The sequence below is a fragment of the Artemia franciscana genome, chromosome 1 (assembly GCF_032884065.1).
Source record: "Artemia franciscana chromosome 1, ASM3288406v1, whole genome shotgun sequence".
Lineage (NCBI taxonomy): Eukaryota > Metazoa > Arthropoda > Branchiopoda > Anostraca > Artemiidae > Artemia > Artemia franciscana.
Window position 1 is genome coordinate 28,825,327 of NC_088863.1, and position 21,062 is coordinate 28,846,388.

The 21,062-nt window shown below is 35.6% G+C and overlaps 1 protein-coding gene across 5 annotated transcripts in view; it reads left to right on the forward strand.

The window, feature by feature from the left end:
• The first annotated feature begins 12,948 nt into the window (after nt 1-12,948).
• The window catches only part of LOC136028131 (eukaryotic translation initiation factor 2-alpha kinase 3-like), a 54,234-nt gene continuing 46,120 nt past the window's right edge, over nt 12,949-21,062 (forward strand). For all 5 annotated transcript variants that reach the window (XR_010617753.1, XM_065705782.1, XM_065705791.1 and 2 more), the window contains exon 1: nt 12,949-13,051. Coding sequence is in view for 4 of the 5 variants with exons in the window: in XM_065705782.1 (XP_065561854.1) it covers nt 13,015-13,051 (37 nt within the window). In the remaining variant the exon portion in view is untranslated. The remainder of the gene's footprint in view (nt 13,052-21,062) is intronic.

Here is a 21,062-nt window from a genome sequence, read left to right on the forward strand (position 1 = left end):
TTACTTAGGTAAAACCTTTCATGGTTAGCTGCCTTTTGATTTATATAACTACAGACCCGGTGATTTGACAAAAAAAACACGTACACATAAGCAGGAATTGAAAAAAATGAACTTAATTGAACAGCATTTAAAACGTGAATATCAAGTATGTGAAGTTTGATGAGTTTTTTTTTGTAATTAATAGGTTTGACAAGGCGACGCAAAGAGGCTATAAGATGAATTTACGATTTTTTATGTTCCCTGTGTGCGTATTTGGTATGTCATTTGTCTCCACTTCTGCGATTTTAATGTTTCAACGCACGGTGACAAACAGCTGCCATTAGGTAGCTGTTGTTCAGTTTTTTTTGTCTTCCGATTTAGCGCTTGAAGTTTGCTTCGTTTTCTTTTAGATTTAAAAATACATGTTATTAAAGGTGCTCCATCTTAGCATGATTGAATTATTATGTCAATTAATTTTGATGAACTCCATGAAAAATTGTTTTACTGGTAAAATAGTTCGATTATGACTTCCGCACTGCAAAATTCAGTACGGTATAGGATCCTAGTCGTCCTACAAGTAAAGGTATCAGTTTTTCTAGTAACCCCAAGTTCCTTGTTAGAAACCTTTAGAACGATGCTAAATTTTGCAGTTTTGGAACTACACATGCAGTCAAAAGTAAGCCTTTTGTCACATGAGTCTTCGAAAGTCCCTTGGGCATTTTTACGCTATCTTCCACCAATTGCTGCACTTTGGGCTGGCAGCAAATACGAATCCATCGCCTCCGAAAGGCAGCTAACTTCAGTCCATGCACTGAAAAGCCGCAAATTTCACCCCTTCTTACTCAACTAGAGAGTACTAAAATCTGGCCATAGGGAGGGGGTCTCCTTTCTCAAAACACTTAACAGCTAATTTTATCAGAGGAATCAGAACTATTAAGAGAATATATTAACGAGCTCGAGTGGATATTAAATCTAGTTATAAAAGACAAGATTCTTTGATTAAACTTTGACTTTAATCGGAAAACTTCGACCAGTTACCGTCCAAGCACAAATGACTTGAAATAAGGTCCTTTTAAACATCAAAAAATTTCACTGCAAAATTTTGAGCGGGGTACTAAATTAAATGCGAGTTGAACAACTGAGGCAAATTAAGAAGTCCGTTCACTCTTCATCTCTTCTTCTTGACCACTAGTCTTTTCATCAAGAGTTAATTTTAACAGCAGCGACGAAGGCATATCGCAGTGCTTATAAATTCAAAGTTTCTGAATTAGCCTACTGAATTTTTGTCCGACCCGTAAAAACGTAATTAAATTGGATGGAAACAAATTTTTCCGTTTTGTCAGTTTGTTTGTAATCCCCCCCCCAAAAAAAAACAAATCCTGGATGCACCCTTGGCTGCAGTACCTATAAGAGGGGTGGTGGTTTCCCTTGATAGAATTTTCTTTTCCGAAAGATTCATGTTTAATTATTCTAGCTTTTTTTTTTAATTATGACGATCACTTTCTAAAAAATTAAACGCCTGGATAGAAGGATAACCATTGAAAATGACTTCAATCATCTCAATGATAATGACGTCAATAAATGACGAAAAATCATTTTTAATGTACTTCTCTTAAATGGCTTTCCGCTTAGCAGATCTAATTAAATGTGGAATTAACCAAGGGCAAAATGAAGTCAACCTGTTGAATTGTTTCATCTTTTGGCCACACCCTAACACCCATATAATATTTTACTTAATTACTACTTAAAGCTGACAAAATACAACATCAAGAAAAATATTCTTATCATCCATGAACGGGAAACGCCCGAGGCAAATCCAAAACATTTCATCTGAGGATTGAATCCGCTCCGGAGAAAAAAGGCACTGGAGGAGGCTATCTCTGACATAACAGACATATTGAGTAGAACGTTTTGCCTAGCAAATTTACTTGTAATGTATATTGTTGTTGATATTTTTGTGCTGAAGGTAAGAGTTACTAATTTTTTATCTTTAGCTGAAAAGGGAGTATGGTACTTGGTTCTTAGACAATAGCCTTCGCTATTTTTAATACTTATCAAACTCATATAAGATGCCAAAAAAGGAATAAGAAAGTATTTATTTGCATACTCCTTAGTGGTATAGCGACTAAAATATTGCAATTTTTACATTCATTATTGAAGTGGAAAATATAGAATTGATTAGGGTCTCCACCCTGACATAAGGTCCTTCTTCCGTTCTTAACCCCGGAAGGGAAACCCTGCCTCCGCAGGCTCATAGTGGCCTTGGGATTGATATTTCACGTGTTTGTGTAACTGCAAAGAGCGCTGCAAGGCGACCTTGAGGAGTTGCATCTCTTTAGGAAATTACAGTCTAGTAAACTAATCGAATGAATTTGAATTTTGATTAAGGACAATGCTTCTGACTATGTTTTTTTAAGGGGGAGGGGATTTTTCCTCTTAAATATTTTTATTATGAGTTGTATTCCAATTATGTTAGGCCTCCAATATTTGCAGGCATAAATCTATATATGTAAAAATAAGTTGTCTGTCTGTCTGTCTGTCTGTCTGTCTGTCCACACATGACGTCTGAATTATTTCATCATATACCAATTCAAAAGCGAATGTATACAAGCCGAAGTAGCTGAGTTGGTAGAGCGTTATAAAATGCAGCACGGAAGTCGACGAAGGCAATAAATGCTTTCTGTTGGAACTCTGTGGTCTTCTCTACTATTTGTCGAATCGTGAAAATCTGCTCGATGGTTGAACGGTCCAACATAAAACCAGCTTGCTCCGGTCGCCATATTTTTCAAATGATATTCCGACATCGATCCAGCAGGACCATTGAAAACAGCTTGCCAGGGACTGACAGTAGGGTTATTCCCCGGTAGTTGGAGAATTCGCTTCTTGAGCCTTTCTTCTTCCATAAGGGGATGATGACACCCTTCCGACAATCCTCAGGAATTATCTCCGTTCGCCAGATTGTAGAAAACAGGATGTGGGGAAACAGGAGCATTGCAGGACCTCCATATTTTAGCAGCTCTGAGCTTAAGCCGCAGATACCAGCAGCTTTATTATTCTTGAGCCTTTTTACTTCATATCAGATTTTTGAGGGGCTGAAAGGCTCGTCTGGAGGAGCATCTGTTTCAGGTCTTTGACTGCAAGGTTAGCTGGGACTATCATTAGGAGGCACAGATGGGCTAGTATTGTTTAGGAGCAAACAGAAGTGGTCCTTCCACCGGTTAAGACAAGAACCTTCATCAGAAAGAAGTGCCCCATCCCTGGACAGGACGGGACCCAAGGTGGGAGCTTAATTTTCCGTGAGGTCTCGGAGATGCTTGAATAATCTGTCCATGCCTTTCTTTTTTGCAGCTAGTTCAATTTCATCGGCTTCCTTTGCAACAAACCGGGCTCTATCCCGGTGAATGAGTCTGTTCCGCACTCCATTGACCCTTCGATATGTGGTTGTGTCCCCAAGAAGTCTTGCCTTCCGCCTTTGCTCTATGACTTTCAGTGTTTCATTAGTTAGCCAAGATTTCTTTGGGTAACTCTTCTTGCCAAGTACTAGTTGTGTATCTTCACTGGTCTGCGCTTTAAAATGCTTCCAGAGATCTTTGCTGTTATTAAGTGAGCCAAGGGGTCGAAGCGATTCGATATCTCAATACTCTACTTCTGGCGAGTATCTGGTTCCTTTAGTTTCCCAATATCTGCAGCGATGGGTTTTCTTTCCGATCGTATTGCATGGAGGCGAAGCCGGAGATCGGCGCACACAAGCTTGTGGTCTGCGTTTCCGAGCTCTGCTGATCTGTAAGTTCTGCAGTTCTTCGCAAATGACCTCTGCCGTTTGGAAATAATGACGTAGTCAGTCATCTTCTTTTTACGACCGTAATTACTATACCACGTGTAGTGATGAATAGTTTTACGCTGGAAGTAGGTGTTTGCGATGCAAAGGGCGTGAGATCGGCACAGTTTAAGTAGGCAAAGCCCATTGTCATTAAGTGGGTCAGGGGATACAGGACCAACCGTGCCGCGCCATACACCCATATCATCGCGCACTGTCGCATCCAAGTCTTCAAAGAGAAAAGTTATATCATGGGGGAGGCATTGTCGCAAGGAATCTGGAGAAAGTAGAGTAGAAATCCTCCTTAGTCACATCATCAGAATCGTTGGTCGTGGCCTAGCATACGATGACAGTTATCTTACCATGCTTGTGTCCAAAGCGGGCCTTCATTCATCTGTCAGATACAGCTTCGTGTAAAAGTAACGCCTTTCTTGTAAGGCTATTTAGTGCAAGGCCAACGCCAATCCTTCTCGTGCTTCCTCTAGACCAGAGCAATGAGTCACTGTTACCTATTTGCTCTTTTCCACTTCCGGTAAGACGGGTTTCTTTAAGACCCGCAATCGACAATTTATTCTTGCGAAGTTCTTCGGAGAGTAGGTTTTTTAGGAGAGTAATCTGATTAGAGCTAGTTTAAACCTAGGTACTGAGATTCCCTGGGTGGGCTCTGCATTATGAAAAACTCCGTAAATAAAGAAAAGCACAATAATACATTGAATCAATAAATACGAACATTGACTTTTTTTCGAACGATATCCTTCCTATAGAGCTAATCGTAGTCTGAATGAAGTTTTCGTTTACCCTGTATTTATCTCAATTACCTAATTAATTTATTTTGATTACATGTGGCAAGAATCGCAAAAAGACATGCAAATCAAATTCGCGTTTAGTGTAGAGAATATCCTCCCGCAGAAAACTTTCCTCATATGGAAATAACGATAGAATTTTAAATTTCGAAAGGTGTTGCTGAATACCAAATTCAAAGGGTTTACTGAGATAGTAAGTGTCTTAGATAACAGAATTCATAAATAGTTGATCCGTTAATTGAATATCAAGAAAAGGTGGATATTTTTTATCGAAAGCAACAGTCAATTATTTGTGGTAAGCAGTATCAAATTTCATCAGTGTGAAAGTACTATGAAGGCTTTAGGGGGGGGGCCTTAAACCTTTGCAACAGTGTACTCAACAACTTTTTAGAGTTTTTAGGTGATTATATGAGCATTATAGTATTGTACAAAGCACAGAGAGGCACACTTGAATTCGATTTTGTAAGTATAGACTAAATTAAAACTGTCGACTTTGCAGGGACTGGATACATCTTTTAAAAGTAATATTTCGTCACACTATACTAAGACAAAATTACAGACAGGTTTTCCATGGCTCTCAATATTTCCGATGGGTTTTCGGTCAAAAATATATTATTGTGGCACACAATCGTAAAAATTAAACGGTTTGCGAAAGCATCGGTCTCTTTTCTTGCAAAAAAAAATCCGCAAAAACTTTAAGTCTCCATCCGATTTAGCCTTCTTTCAATACATTTTGACTACTTTGGTAGGATCATCTATGGGAAAACAAAATAAACAAACAAAAATAAAGACAAATCTGTGACCAACCTTGCCCCCAAAAATATGAAAGTTTTCTAGTAGTCGATAGGATGAAGCGTTTATTTTGGGGTTTCGTTGACCAATCAAATCTTGTAAATTGATGTCAATTGAAGTTTTCCCGTTTTTTGAATGTTTTCTCCCTCATCCCCCAAATTCTTCTTTGCTAGGAACTTTTAAACACCATTAAACTTACATAGTCTTAGAAATTAGTTTTTAAATAAATAATAGCAATTCATAGAAATATGTTATCAAATTTGGATGCAACAAGAAACAGCGAAATTTTGTGTATACTACATAATAATTACTTAATTTCTTACGGCCCTGTCATTTCAATAGGTAAGTAAATTGAATAGGGGCAAGCAAAATCAAATAAAATTTTCTCTCCATCCTTAATAATTAGAGTTAATTTATATTTAATTATTTATATTTAATAATTATATTTAATAATTTATATATTTATATAAATTTATAAATTATATATTTATATTATTTTATATTTATTTTTAATTATATTTAAATATTTATATTTAATAATCAGAATTAATTATATTTAATAATAATTCATTATTAATAATTTTAATAACTGAGAAATGAGCTTCAACAGCAGCCACTGTTCTTTTTGTTACAACTTTTCAGCTAGAGATCCAACGATCTTAAATCTGATTTGAACCAGAGGTGAACTATTAATTAAGCTACAATTGCAATTAACAAGGTGCAATTAAGCTACCGCGGGAAAACTTGATCTGTCCTGAAACTATGTAGTAATGCAAACTCTGATCATATAAAGTAAAAATTAAGTATGGTACTAAAATTCAAGTAATTTAGTCTTTTAATTTTTCACCTATTAAATACTGTAATATCATTTAATTTTTCTTATCATTCAAATAAACAAATAATCTTGTTTTTGACGGTTTGGTTTTCTGGAATTCCGTTCGCCGTCAACAATTCAAAATGAGGGAGCTCAATACTTTGTAGGATCACCTTACCTTAGCTACTGTAAACTTTTTAAGTTTTTGTGGCCAGACTGTTTAGAATTGATTGGTTGGCCTTGCAAAAACTATAGGAGTAGGATAAGAGATGTCAAGAGACCGCAGAAAATACAAGCCGTCATCTTAATCCATTTAAATCTAAGTAAATAATTTAACTTTGGGTTTTGTCCCAGTGACATTAAGTTTTGATAAGACTTATCTCATAAGAAAGTGGAATTTTTTTATTAAATGTAGAAGAATTTTCTTTTTAAAGTTCAGGAATTGGGTAATTCCTGGAAGATATTCAAGCATAAGCCTACATACTAGAAAAAAAACTATCAATCCTTGTTTCTACTGTATTGTCTTTTTTCTACTAGAAAAATGGCTATAAATTGAGCAGTTTAACAGCTTTGGGAGTTAACTGTGGTGCCGTCCACTTTGATTGAATTACATAAAAAAACTAGTTTTTCTAACTGAAAGTAAGGAGCGACATTAAAACTTAAAACGAACAGAAATTACTCCGTATATGAAATGGGTTGTCCCCTCTGCAATCCCTCGCTCTTTATGCTAAAGAATTTAATTGTCTTAAAAAGCAGAATTGTGATAAAGAGTCAAACTTTAGCGTAAAGAGCGAAGGATTGCGGAGGGGACAGCCCATTTCATATACGGAGTAATTTCTGTTCGTTTTAAGTTTTAATATCGCTCCTTACTTTCAGTTACAAAAACTAGTTTTTTTTATGTAATTTCTGAACGTTTTTGAATTAATGCATGTTTGATTTTGGCTCTCCACACATAAATTATTAAAATGAAATTTACATTTTAATTCCTTTTTTGGCTAAATCGCTTTCTCTTAGTTCTGATCAGAAGATTTTGAGAAATATGGGATGGGGAAGGAGGCCTAGTTGCCATGCAATTTTTCGGTTACACAAAAAGGCAACTATAAATTTTAATTTTTAGCGAATTTTTTTATTAGTAAAAATATACGTAACTTAAGAATTAACTTACGTAACAAACTTTTATATTCTTAAATTTTTATTATGTATATGAGGGGGGTTTCTACCCTCGTTAATACCTCGCTCTTTACACTAAATCGTAAGTTTTGTGCCGATTCTTTAAGAATGACCCCTGAATCAGAAAGGCCGTAGAATAAATAGTTGAAATTACTAAAAATACTTTAGCATAAAGGGCGAGGTATTTATCTCCTCCTAAATACCTCGCTCTTTATGCTAAAGTATTTTTAGAACCCCTCATATGCGTAATAATCTCTGTTCGTTTTAAGTTTCAATGCTACTCCTTACTTTCAATTCAAAGAATTTTTCCATGTTTATTTTTTCATTTTTTTTTACAGTAATTTTAGAAAATCCTGCGCCCTTTTCATTGAATTTCTGTTCCCCCATGACATATTTCTCCAAGGAAAGATCCTCCCACATAGCCCTCTCCCCTCAACCCCACCCCCAAAACCAAAAAAAAATCCCCTGAAAACGACTGTACATTTCCCAATAACCATTATTATATGTAAACACTGGTCGAAGTTTGTAACTTGCAGCCCCTCCCCCAGGGACTGTGGGGGAGTAAGTCATTCCCAAAGACATAGTTATTATGGTTTTTGACTATGCGGAACAAAATGGCTATCTCAAAATTTTGATCTGTTGACTTTGGAGAAAAAATGAGCGTGGGAGGGGGCCTAGGTGCCCTCCAATTTTTTTGGTCACTTAAAAAGGGCACTAGAACTTTTCATTTCCGTTAGAATGAGCCCTCTTGCAACATTCTAGGACCACTTGGTCGATACGATGACCCCTGGGAAAAAAAACAAACAAATAAACACGCACCCGTGATTTGTCTTCTGGCAAAAAATACGAAATTCTACATTTTTGTAGATAGGAGCTTGAAAATTTTGCTACAGGGTTCTCTGATACGCTGAATGCCATGGTGTGATTTTCGTTAAGATTCTGTGACTTTTAGGGGGTGTTTTGCCCTATTTTCTAAAATAAGACAAATTTTCTCAGGCTCGTAACTTTTGATGATAAAGACCAAATTTGATGAAACTTATATATTTAAAATCAGCATGAAAATCCGATTCCTTTGATGTATATTTTAGCATCAAAATTCCGTTATTTAGAGTTTCGTTTACTATTGAGCCGGATCGCTCCTTACTACAGTTCGTTACCACGAACTGTTTGAAACATTTCCAGCATAGGGAACGTAAAATTTTACTGTCTTTTCATTCAATTTTCATAGTCAAGCCAAAGATTTTCCATATCTCTCCACGGTAGCTAGTACCCTGTAAAAAAATCTCAGGTGGGTCCTTTGTCTTTCAGACCTTCAGCCGACGCTGCGGCTCTCAAAATGATTTTAAGGTATAGAAACCTCTTAAGGAGATATGCTCTTCTCTTCTCAATCCGTCAAGTCTTAGCAAATGATCATAGTATAAGGATATAGCAGTAGCGGCTTCTTTTTCAAACAAGACACACATTTCATACAGCGCGTAAAGACTCTGAGCCTTTACGTGGCAAACATAGTTCTGTTGCTACTTGGCATTTAATCAGATCATAGGGTAATTACATTTGGAAAATGCATTGTTGATGACTGCAAAAGCAGTGGAAAAAAACCGAAAGCTAACCACACGAGGTGTTCAGTGTGTCTGCACTCGGCGGTTGAATCAGTCTAGAGCAATTTTTCGGAATGATCGTGCGTTCCGGTGGATTGTGTGACAAACCAATTAACAAGCGCTTTGTGATTCAATATAAACTTTCTCTATTCCCATGATTAACATGGGTAATTGTAGGAGGGTAGACCTCTATTCACCTTTATTTAATGACTCATTTGAAAAAAAAACTAAGGAAAAGGCTGCTTTTATCATTCCAAATTTAGCCTCCGCACAAGCGAATTCCGTTGAAAATAAAGGCGACGACGGGCCTTTTTTAATGATGGGGGATCAAAGTAAGGACGCTATTGAAGAAGTAAAATTTGCTTACGTCATGAAATTTGTATTTAAAAAATTGATTCTGTGGCACCACTGTGCAGAATGCGAGGAGAAGTTGAGCGTATCTGATGATTCTGTCTTTGATACTATATACAGTTTTGTCGGATGAAGGCTTGTGAAAATTTTTCCCGAGAGTCCTCTGGGAAAACCATTTCTTTTCTTGAAGTGATTCAGTTTTTCAAATAACTGGAAAAAATTGCAGTTGAGCCATTTCAGGAGAACTGTTTGGAACATTGCTTGATTAGCCGAGCACGGTTGCTTTCAGCCAAGCACAATATCCCTTCTCGATGTATAAATTTCTCAAAGGAAAGAGTCATAAAATTATTTTTCAGAATGCGTTTCTATTACATGGTTAAATTCTGTAACCAACAGCTTTCAAGAAACTAAATATCTTGTAACTGAAATTATTTTTTAATGTGTTAATTTTCTTAACTATCAACATATCAATAATTATTCCATTATCTAAATTATAAAAAAATTGTTAACTGGCGTTTGACATTTGTCATTCGTCTTAAGAAAGCATTTACTTTACTTCCCTTTTAAATTTATGAAAGAATGAGTTTTTGAAGATCCCCTTTGCGAATTTTATTCGCATATAGAAGAAGGAAGTTATTCCCTATGTTTTTTTCTTCATTAAAGTGTTGTCGTAGGTTTATTAAGTGACTAATTGTGTCAGTTCTAGATTTTTTTTTCTTTATTTAGCGGGTAACTTCTCGGGATTATTATGACTGACCTGATTGACCTGACCTGACTAACCTGAAAATTGGATTCGCTACTAGTAGTACTTTACAAGTGGCCAATATGTTTCATACCCTGGAGGTGTCAGAAAATATATGATCAATGATTTTTATTTCACAAGTGGTCAACTTTTGAAGCAAAAATAGTTGTTCTAATAGCTAAATTAAAAAAAAAAGTATATAACGATATAAAATCTGTATATAATGTATATAATGAATTAAAAAAAAAACAATCTTCTAACTTTATTGCTATTTAGCCATTAAAAACATATTTGTGAAAAAATATGTCAAATTGATCTGCAAATTGTTTTGCAGATCACGCAGAAAATTTTGAATAGTCTTAGAGGTTTCGTAATTTCTTAATTCTTAAAACATTATTATTTTTATTGTTGAAACTAATTTGCCCGTTGTGAATTGAGAGCTTCATTTGTTAGTTTTGATTGAAATGGTCGCTCCCTATGGATACTTATCTCTTTACCTTTTTTATTCATTTAAGATTTTACCTCCAGACATGTATCTTAAGACACAGAAGGGGATAACCATCTCTTTTGAGTTTGTAAGACAGATCATACTGAAAAGAGGCAATTGAACGTAGCACAATCGAAGACGTATCAAGAGGATAGGGGAAGGGGGAGGGGGAGTTACCGTATTTGAAAACCCACTTCCCAAAAATTTTAACTCGTAAGAATGTTACAAATCTACATATAGATTATTTACCCCCCCCCTCCTCCCCCTACCACTCAAAAAATGGGATACGCTCTTGAGTGAAATTATAAGCTAGGATATGTGTTTATAAAGCAATAAGTTTTTTAAAATATTTTTCAGCTTCTTTTGTTTAACATTAGCATGTGATTTTTCTACTTCAGTTGAAGAATACATATGTTGTGTACAATCAATAAATTTAAAAGTGTTCTTTTTTTGGCTTTGAAACTCTAAAAACTCAAAAGGAGGTATTGATCTTTGCTGAACTTTCCTCCTACTTTGATGATTTACTGTGACACATTGGGATAAAAGTTTCCTACGAAAAGATATTTGAATCCTAAGCTGGGTCTTACTAACTTTCCAGGTACATTTTGTCTTAATTTACACTTAACTTTCTATCTTCTATAGTTTTGCTCCAAAAATCTCGATAATATTAATTTGCGGACTTCTATTAAGAGGCGGGAGGGGCTAAGGTCAAAATACGATCAATAATTATTCCATTTGTCGAAATTTGTGTGTAACCATTTCCTGAATATTTATGACTGTCGACGTAAGGATATGAGCTTAGTCATTATTCTTAATCATAACATTAAGATTAAGCCATCAAGGGATGATTGTAATTTTATTTGATGATTTTGTCTTCTGTCTTTATATCACTTTTTACGTCAAATAAAAATTATACAATGCATTCTTATTTACTTTTTTTAGTTGTTCATCCTCTCAGGTAATTGTCAAGATTCGTATATGTCTTGACTGGAATCAAATTTTTATCCAACAAACCATTTTTGTCCAATAAAATAAAGTGTACGATTTTGGAGAACTGTTGCCAACCTGGCTTGATTAATTTCAACCAAAGTGTAAATATTATGAATTTCGATTTTTTTTTGTATTGTGATAATTTTCAAAAATATCTATCTTTCAATAAATCTAAAATTATCTAACTTACCTATTTATTGTTTAGAGACATGTTTGTTATTCGTCTGAAGAAATAATTTACTTTACTTCGCTTCCCCTTGGAAAGAAAAACTTGTCGTAGCTTCCCTCTACTAATTTGTATTCTTATAAAGAAAAAAGTTCTCCTTTTTGTTTTTCTTGATTATAGTTTAATTGCAAGTCTACTAATCGAGTTGTGAATAGAAAACACCAACAATTCGGGCTTCCCATAAGCTTATCGTGGTGTGTCCATCGGAGATATTTGTCATTGTGCGTGTGCGAAGGCGGGGTCATGAATCTTGTGAGGTCTTAAATCTGTGTTACATATTCTTAAGGAGATTAAAGCATTTGTTACTACTGTATATTTTCTTTACTGTGGCAAATCACAGTTCAAATAGATCACTAAGACGCCTCATTTCTTGTTCTAGTCACTAAAGCAGTGTTCACATGTGTGTCTAGCTAGAATCTTATGTCTAGACACGTGTCTGACCAGAAATCAATGTCTAGGAAATTACCATTCACAAGAACAGTTCAGTGTTTTGCTAAAACTACAAATTTAGTTTAAAATAGATTACTGTTTTCATTTCTAGCCAATCAAGAGAGCTTATGTGGGTAAAACTTTCAAAATTATTATCCCTATTTTACTGTCACAAGATTATGTGTGACAAAAGCCAATTAGCTGCTTTGATGTGCTTTACTATTCTGTCGGGTATTGTAATATGAGCCTAGAATGAAAAAACAATTAATGAGAAAAAATTACACTGCAGTTAAAAATGCAAACAAATATGAGGAAAATAATAGAACTTGACCTTCTGATTGGCTGTAATCGAAAACCTTAGACTTCGAGTTCTAGAGTCTAGAACTGGATGCTTAGCTGTGACTTGTCTAGCCAAGCACCAAATTTTACTTGGGGACGGTAGTTGTCTAGACATTGATGTCTGGCCAGAAACATGTCTTGACATGGGATTCTAGCTAGATACTCATGTGAACGTAGCTTAATTAGACAAATTATCGATGTTAGGGGTCGATACTCAAATTTATTTTTATAATTTCTTCGATTTTCCTAGTTAAATATCTTCTTTGGCCATAAGCTCTGAGTATTAATTTCATTTGATTTCTTCTCAGTTCCAGGCTAATTTTGTCACACATAACCAATATGTAGCTTAGCTCAATGATCTATGGTCAAATCGCAAAATAATTCATGAGCAAAATTTACCAATCTGCTGAAGTTTGACATTAATTTTGTCGGCAGCATAAATTTAAAAAGAAGAAACCCTGACTCTCCAAGTAACAAATGATCCAAGAAACAATTGCTAGGTTTGATGAAACTGGTAGGAGACTAAAATACATGATATTCTGACAAATACCCTCTATTATAACCTATTTACTTATTTCTTATGTTGTATTTTTACAAGTACTATCTTTGCTTGTCCCAGAAGCAAAGCTAGATAATTGACATGCTACTTTTTTTCCTGTACTAACTTAATGGTTTGGTAAAATTCTAGTTGAGTGACTTTTGCTATCTCATAAAGGGGTTAGGTTAGGAAAAGGAAAAACTTTCAGGGATGGATCTACAGGCTAAAGTAGTTTATAAGTATGATATAGGTAAATACCTTCCCTATATCCCAGGAAGGTATTTCAAAGTACCTACCTCCACTCCTCCCTCTAGAGAGCCCTGAAATTTGCCTACATGACAGGTCTATACCTATTTTGTATTGTGTTGAAAACAGAAACATTTTTCTGTTGAAAACAGAAACACTATAAAATTTTGGAAACTACTTTAAAACATTCCAGAATACATGCTTAGGCCTTTATCATTCCTTAAGGCACAGTCTACCAATAAATTTCATCCCCCCCACTCCTCTAATGATCAAATAGCCTAGGCCTACATAGCCTACCATAAATCACATATAAACAATAATATTCTCTTATGCTTTATTCATTGTTGCATTGCTTTATTGGTATTAAATAAATTTGAAGAAAAGAGTCACATGGAAAATTCATTGTGTACACATAGGCCTATAGCCTACAACTCAGGGTGCATGTTTGAGATAAAGTTTATCAGTACTCCTTGAAAATCTGAAAGGGTAAAATTATAGTTTAGGGGCAGTTCAGTTAGGTGAATAGAAGTTTCAAGGGTATTTGTATAATATAAATTCCATAAGCAGGACCAGTTGGAGCATGAATCAATTGAACATTACATTACAGCCCTCAAGGTGCTTGTCAAAGACTGTGAGTTTACAGACAATTTTGAGAAGGAGATGGTGAGAGACAGATTAATATGTGGACTGAAACAACATAGAATTCAAGAAAAACTATTATCTCAAGGTGGAACCCTTACTCTTGAGACTACAATGACAATTGCAAGAGCTTTTGAGACAACACAATAGCAGCTCATGTCCATGTCAGCCATGTCCTTGTCACCTACAACAGTAAAGGAGCCAAATGTAAAATAAGAATTAGACTGTGTAAGAAGACAAAAGAAGTATGACCAACCCACAACAAGTAAGAAGTGTTACTTCTGTGGTGAGGCATATAACCCAAATCACAAATGTCCAGCAAAAGGGAAGTCTTGCTCCAAGTGTGGAAAGACAAATCATTTTGCTCGTGTCTGCTGTAGCAAACCAGTAGATACTATTGATATGGAAGGAACAGATGAAAAATCAAGAGCAAGAAATTTATATCGATACATTACTTATTGGAGCCATAGCTGAGAAATCAAGCCAACCAACTGTGGCTATCAAACTGAATAATTCAGCATGGGAAACTCTATTCAAAATCAACACAGGAGCTGAAGCAAATGTTATCCCAAAATCTATCTTTGACAGACTTAAACCCAAACCACAACTAAACAAGACAAGCCAGATCCTTGTAGCTTATGGAGGAACTCGTATTCCAATTGCAGGAGTATGCTCTTTAAATTGTAGACATAAAGGAATTATCAACAAAAAGTACAGTTTCTTTGTAGTTGATACACAGTCGAACCCAATACTAGGATACCAAGCATCTGCAGAAATGGGGTTTGTGAAGGTAGCTACATCTATCTCTTCCTTATCTACAAAGAAGAGTGTTTAGAAGAACCCAATTCCCAAAGAGTTTGATGACATCTTTGCTGGGATAGGTAAAATCCCAGGTAAAGTAGAGATCCATGTAGAAAAGAATGCAATCCCATCCATTAATCCTGCCAGGAGAATACCTTTTGCCTTACATGAGAGGGTTAAAAGTGAACTGGAGCGCCTGGTAAAATTAGACATCATTGAAAGAGTGGTGGCTCCAACCGAGTGGGTTAATTCAATTGTAGCCATGGAAAAGTTAGACAGTTTGTTATGTTTATGCTTGGATCCAAGAGAGCTTAATAAGTCTATACAAAGGTCCTATTATCCAATGCCAACTTATGAAGATATAGCAGCCAAAATTCATGGCCATAATAAGTTCTCTAAGCTTGATTCAACATCTGGGTATTTGATGCTGGCATTAACTGAGAAGTCTTCACTTGTCACAGCTTTCAACACCCTATTTGGCAGGTACAAATACAAAAGAATGCCATTTGGATTAATATGTGCACAAGACGAATTCCAGCAAAAGATGGAAGAAACCTTTGGCAACTTGAAAGGCGTTGGCGTCATTGTTGACAATATCCTTGTATCAAGAAAAGATGAAGAACATGTTGAGAATTTAAGGAAAGTCCTAGAGAAGGCCAGAGAAGTTGGAGTAAGGTTTAATCCAGAAAAATGCATATTCGGATCAACAAGCATGCCATATTTTGGACATCTAATAACTGCAGATGGTATCAAACCAGATCCTTCAATAGTTCAAGCCATAATTGAGATGCCACATCCATCAAACAAAGACGAACTGGCCACATTTCTTGGAATGACAAACTTCCTTTCAAAATACATTCCAAACTTGTCATCTCTAAACTATCCCCTCAGAGAGTTGGGAAAACAAACTGTCTTTGAGTGGACCAATGAACATGCAACAGCAATGAATAGAATCAGAACTTCGATCTGTTATAACCTTGCAACCTTTGATACTAAGGCAAAATCTGTTGGGATGAAAACCAATGCTTCCAAGCATGGTCTTGGGGCAGAGTTGAGTGTAGGTGGAAAAATTGTTGCTCTTGGATCAAGGGCTCTCACATCAACAGAACAAAACTATTCTCAGATTGAAAAAGAGCTATATGCTATCCTCTATGGCTGTAAAAAATTTCATCAATTTGTCTATGGGAGGAGAATCATTGCACATACAGATCATAAGCCACTGGAGGCTATATTGTCAAAACCACTAAGCCAAGCCCCTCCCGGGCTCCAAAGAATGATGATTCAGCTGCAGCCATACAATATTACGGTTCAATATGTTAGAGGAAAAGACTTACCAGTTGCAGACACACTGTCAAGACTGCATCCACCCCACTTTGATGAAGAATGCTCCCTGGAGATTGAATTCCATGTTCACTCTGTAATGAAAAGTATCTCAGTCAGTGATAAGAAGATGGGGATCATCTTGGAAGAAAATAAGAGAGACCCAATTATGATAGAACTTACCTCAGTCATACAAAAAGGATGGCCGAACCACTGACACCAGTGTTCTGCTAGTATGCAACCTTACTGGAATGTTAGGGATGAGTTGTCCAGCATTGATAGCATCATTTTAAAAGGAAATAGAGTTGTCATTCCAAGAGCATTACAAAGGGACATTCTGCAACAATTGCACGTATCACACCTAGGGATGGAGAAAAGCAAGCAAAGAGCCAGAAGCTCTGTTTACTGGCCAAATATGAATTCAGCTATAGAAGATTTGATCCAGAAGTGCAAAGCTTGTGGGAAATTTTCCAGAAATAATCAGAAAGAACCACTGATATCAACACCAATCCCACAGTATCCTTGGGAATACCTGGGTATTGACCTTTGCAAGATCAACAGAAGAGACTATATAGTAACCAGTGACTACTATAGTCGTTTCATAGAGATTGACCAAGTCGAACCGGCAACCTCTTCAGAAGTATTAAAGAAGCTCAAGGCCCATTTTGCTAGATATGGTATTCCAGAAAAAATTCGGTCTGACAATGGACCACAGTTTACATCTTATGAATTCCAGTCCTTTTTGCAGAAATGGGACATCCAGCATCTGACTTCAAGTCCAAATTTCCTGCAGTCTAATGGCCATGCTGAGAAGGCCATGGATATATCAAGTAGGATCATGATGAAAGCTATAGAGTCCAATACAGACCCCTACCTTGGTCTTTTAGAATATCGGAATACTCCAATAGACGGTGAGGCATCAGCTGCCCAGCTTCTTATGAGTAGAAGTTTAAGATCCGTCCTTCCCTGTACTTGGCAGCAACTGGTGCCAAATACTGTTCCAAAGACAAAGTTCCTCAAAGCAAGAACTAGTCGACAAGAAAGGCAGAAGCAGAACTATGACAAGGCTTCTAAGATCTAATAGAGTTGAAAGACAACCAACCCATTTGGGTCAAGCTGTCAAAGGAAGCTACACGTTGGATGAAAGGTGTAGTGATGTCATGCATATCTCCAAGATCTTACCTTATACAAGCCGAAAATGGTAGATTTTATCGCAGAAATCGGGCCCATTTGAAACCACGGTCCAGTGCTGAAGGCAACAGTGCTCAACAATCTTCAGTATTCACAGGGGATGAGGACCTTCCAGCAGAATTTCACCCTCCTGTGACTCAATCCTCTTCTCCAAAAAAGGCTGTTCCAAAGACTCCAGATAATCGCAGTACTGGAGAAATCTTCCAAGACAGCCCCTACAGAACTCCAACACTCCCTCCAGCAGCAACCAGTGAAAGCAGAAACGGAGAGGATTATTCACGACCCTGTGTAACAAGAACTGGTAGAGTGGTTAAGCCAAGGAAGATAATGGACATTTAAATTGCTAGTGTTTTCTTTTGTGTGTGTGTGTGCTTTTATAGCACAATTATTATTGGAAAAGAAAGGAGATGTTGTGTTTAGTGCTTTTATGCTTATGCTTGCTGCTTATTATCTTATGATTGCTGTTTGCTTATGTAGTTTTGTTGCAGGTCGGTTGGCTTAATAAATTAATCTACTTGGTAACAACACACTATATAATATGCAAAACAGTTATACCTAACACATTAGGCATACAGACCCACTATACTTTACCCCCTCCCCCCTGATGCACAAATATATAGCCCAAATTTGTTTCTAAAGTATTATACCTTTTTCTTACTTTGGTATATTTAATTAGGATTGATTATCAGAGAAACATATTAGAAGAAGATTAGGTATATCATACAAGTACCATTTCAGGAATGAAACTAGGGCCTAAACTAGCACCTAGGAAGATATTCCCAAGCTTCTGTGTCTACTCTTTTCTGATTTTTAGGAGTGAGAAGATTGTAGACAGGACAGGCCTATCTGAATCCTGACAAAAAACATTATGCCTTAATTTTTAGTTTTCAGTCCCTTTTTCAGTAAATATAGAGAAGTTCACATTTCTGACCTAAAAATAAAGTGAACACACCTTTTTTTTATGCTTGTTCCAAATTATTAATGTCCTTTTTCAAATTACTTTTCAAAATATAACAATCAATTTTATAACAAACTCAGTCTTGAGCCCTTTTTGGACCCTTGAAAAAGATAATTTTTTCAAAGGACCATTATAATTTTTTTCCTGTAGTTTTTGGGTATAAAAAGGGTCAAAACATTGGTTTCAAACTTACTATTTCATTATAACTCCATTTTGTAAAACTTTATAATCCACAAGTATTGATTTTTCACAACTGAGATGAAAAAAAATCAAGACAATTCCTCCACTTTCTTCTTTCTGTCAGGCCACTTAAAAACTGTCATTTCAACTAAATGTTGAAAAATATTAAAGCCAATAGAATAAACATGGCAGATGGAAAATGGAAAATTGTTTTGAACTTTTTTCCCAACTTATTTGCAACAAATCAATGATTGTTGATTATATTATCTTAACAAAATGGATTTGTTACCAAATAGTTAGTTTGAAACCAATGTTTTAACCCTTTTTTATAAACTATAAACAAGGGTTTTAATCCATAAGTCTAGGATTTAGGTACTTTGTTCTAATTTAAAGATTTCTTGTCTAAACATAACATTGCATTGAATTTGTATTTACTCATTTGGTTTTTTATAGCTCTTAGAGGAGTTGGGTCCTTCCTGTGCATGGATTGGCACTTAGTTTGAGGATTATCAGTGAAGAATCAAGATTTGTCACATGTTATAATTGTTATGTAAAATTTACATTGCTTATTGTTTTTCAGTTCCCTCGGTTTCAGTAATCATGCATGAAAGTTAACTATAAGCTAGTTTGAATCAGATTACTGAGTTGTTCAATATTTTCATCCACTTGCAACATGGAAGATTAACTGGGCATGAATCATCTTTAACGTCTTCTTAGCCATTTTGAAAACAATTAAAACCATCAAAACTTTTGCACACAATGACAATTGATTGCCATTAACTTCTTTTAATAAAGGATGAGCTTGGTAGTGCTTTTCCAAGTTTCATGTGAAATTTCACAACAATTCATTGATCTATTATTACAGTTATTATTTTTCTGGCAGAACAAATCATCAGATTAAATACAAACAAAGGCAATAGCCATACTAATTTTTTTACAGACACAAGAGGGACCTCATTCAAAAGAGAAGGCTTCAAGCTACACAGCTTTTGGTGGCTTCATGCTACACAGCTTTTGGTCATTCTCTTTTGGCTTCTTTTTTGGAAGCATCAGTCTTGTTATGTTATTAATTTAAAAATTTTTACACAAAACAAGTTTTTCAAAGAAAAGTAAAGAGCTCCGTTTAGCCAAAATGAGCTCAAATAAATTTACCACTATCAATAAACAAATGAAATTCAAAATAATCAAAAATTACAATAAATAGCCAAGTCAAACTGAAAACAAGTAGAAATTAACATCAGCAGGGCTGATAACCCTCATGCCTTCTCAAGACCAGAACATAATTTACACTTTATAGGCTAATTGCATAACTGGGATGGGGGGGGATGTTCACATCCACAATATCCTTAAAGATGTAGTTGCTGGACTGTTCTAGTATGCTTAACAAAATGGTTGTCTCAAAATTTTGACTGGATGCATTGTGGAAATGAATAGGCTTGAGAGAAAGGCTGCTTCTCCTCCATTTTTTTTTACTTTTAAAAAAGGCCCTAGAACTTTCAATTTTGAATTGAATTAGCTCCTTTACAAGTGTCAATGATATTTCTACTAATTATAGAGTGATGTTACCAACCTTCCCTAAAAGTTTCACCTTAATACCCTTAGCATCATTAGTTACAGTAACTGTAATGGTAGCATTGAAAGTATACACATAGTGTCTTCTGGTTAGTTCAAATTCCCTCACAACTTACCCTTAGAAGTCTAACTTAATAATATGAGTTGTTCTTCAGATATTGCTTTGTCACCTTTTTGAAGTCCATGTGCTCATAGTTTGTTTTAATTTATTTCAACATATACCTAAATATTACTTAAAAGCTTCAGCTCAATGCCACAGCTTGCAGAGTTGCAATAGTTGTAGCAGCATTAGTAGCAGTATAGTGTGATCATAGCCCCTTTGGTTTCTTAAACTCCCCCTTCTACACATGCTGGAAGTTTCAGCTTAATACATACTATCAATCAGTCCTGAAGTATTTCTGATGCATCTACTTGGCAACCCGTGTGGGCATAATGTGTTTCAAATTAGTTCCATACAGTTTCTATATACCGCAATTTCTTTTGCCTTAATATCCTTAGTTTTAATAACAGTAGTAGTAGCAGTGGAATTAATTATAGTAGCCCAAGTTTTAGTGGCAGTTGTAGTAATAGATGTAGTAATAATAGTAACAGTAGTAGTAGTATGAGTAGAAGCAGTTGCATTAGGATGCAAATTCTTTTTGTTAGTTCAACATCCATCACACTTGTAGGCAGCCATCTTATTTGCAACTTCACACGCCAAACAATAATGCTGTTACATCCTTTTGACAACCTACATGCTGATGGCATGTTGTGATTCAGTCTACCTTCCCCCTCAAACTTCCTTGAAAATTTAACCTTCATAGCCTTAAGCATAGTTGTAATAGTAATCACAGTAGTAGTATTGATATTACTTATAAAAGTATTGAATAGCAGTAGTACTACTAGCATTAGTAGTATTAACCTATTACGTTTTGGTCAGTAGAACATCCCTCTCATCCAGTCCTGGAAGCCTCAACTTAATACAATTAACCACCTCTATGACATAGCTGATATAACCTATATAATGTATAATGTATAATATATAATGTATAATGTATAACCTATAACCTGATATAATGAGATGATATAAAAATTTTCATC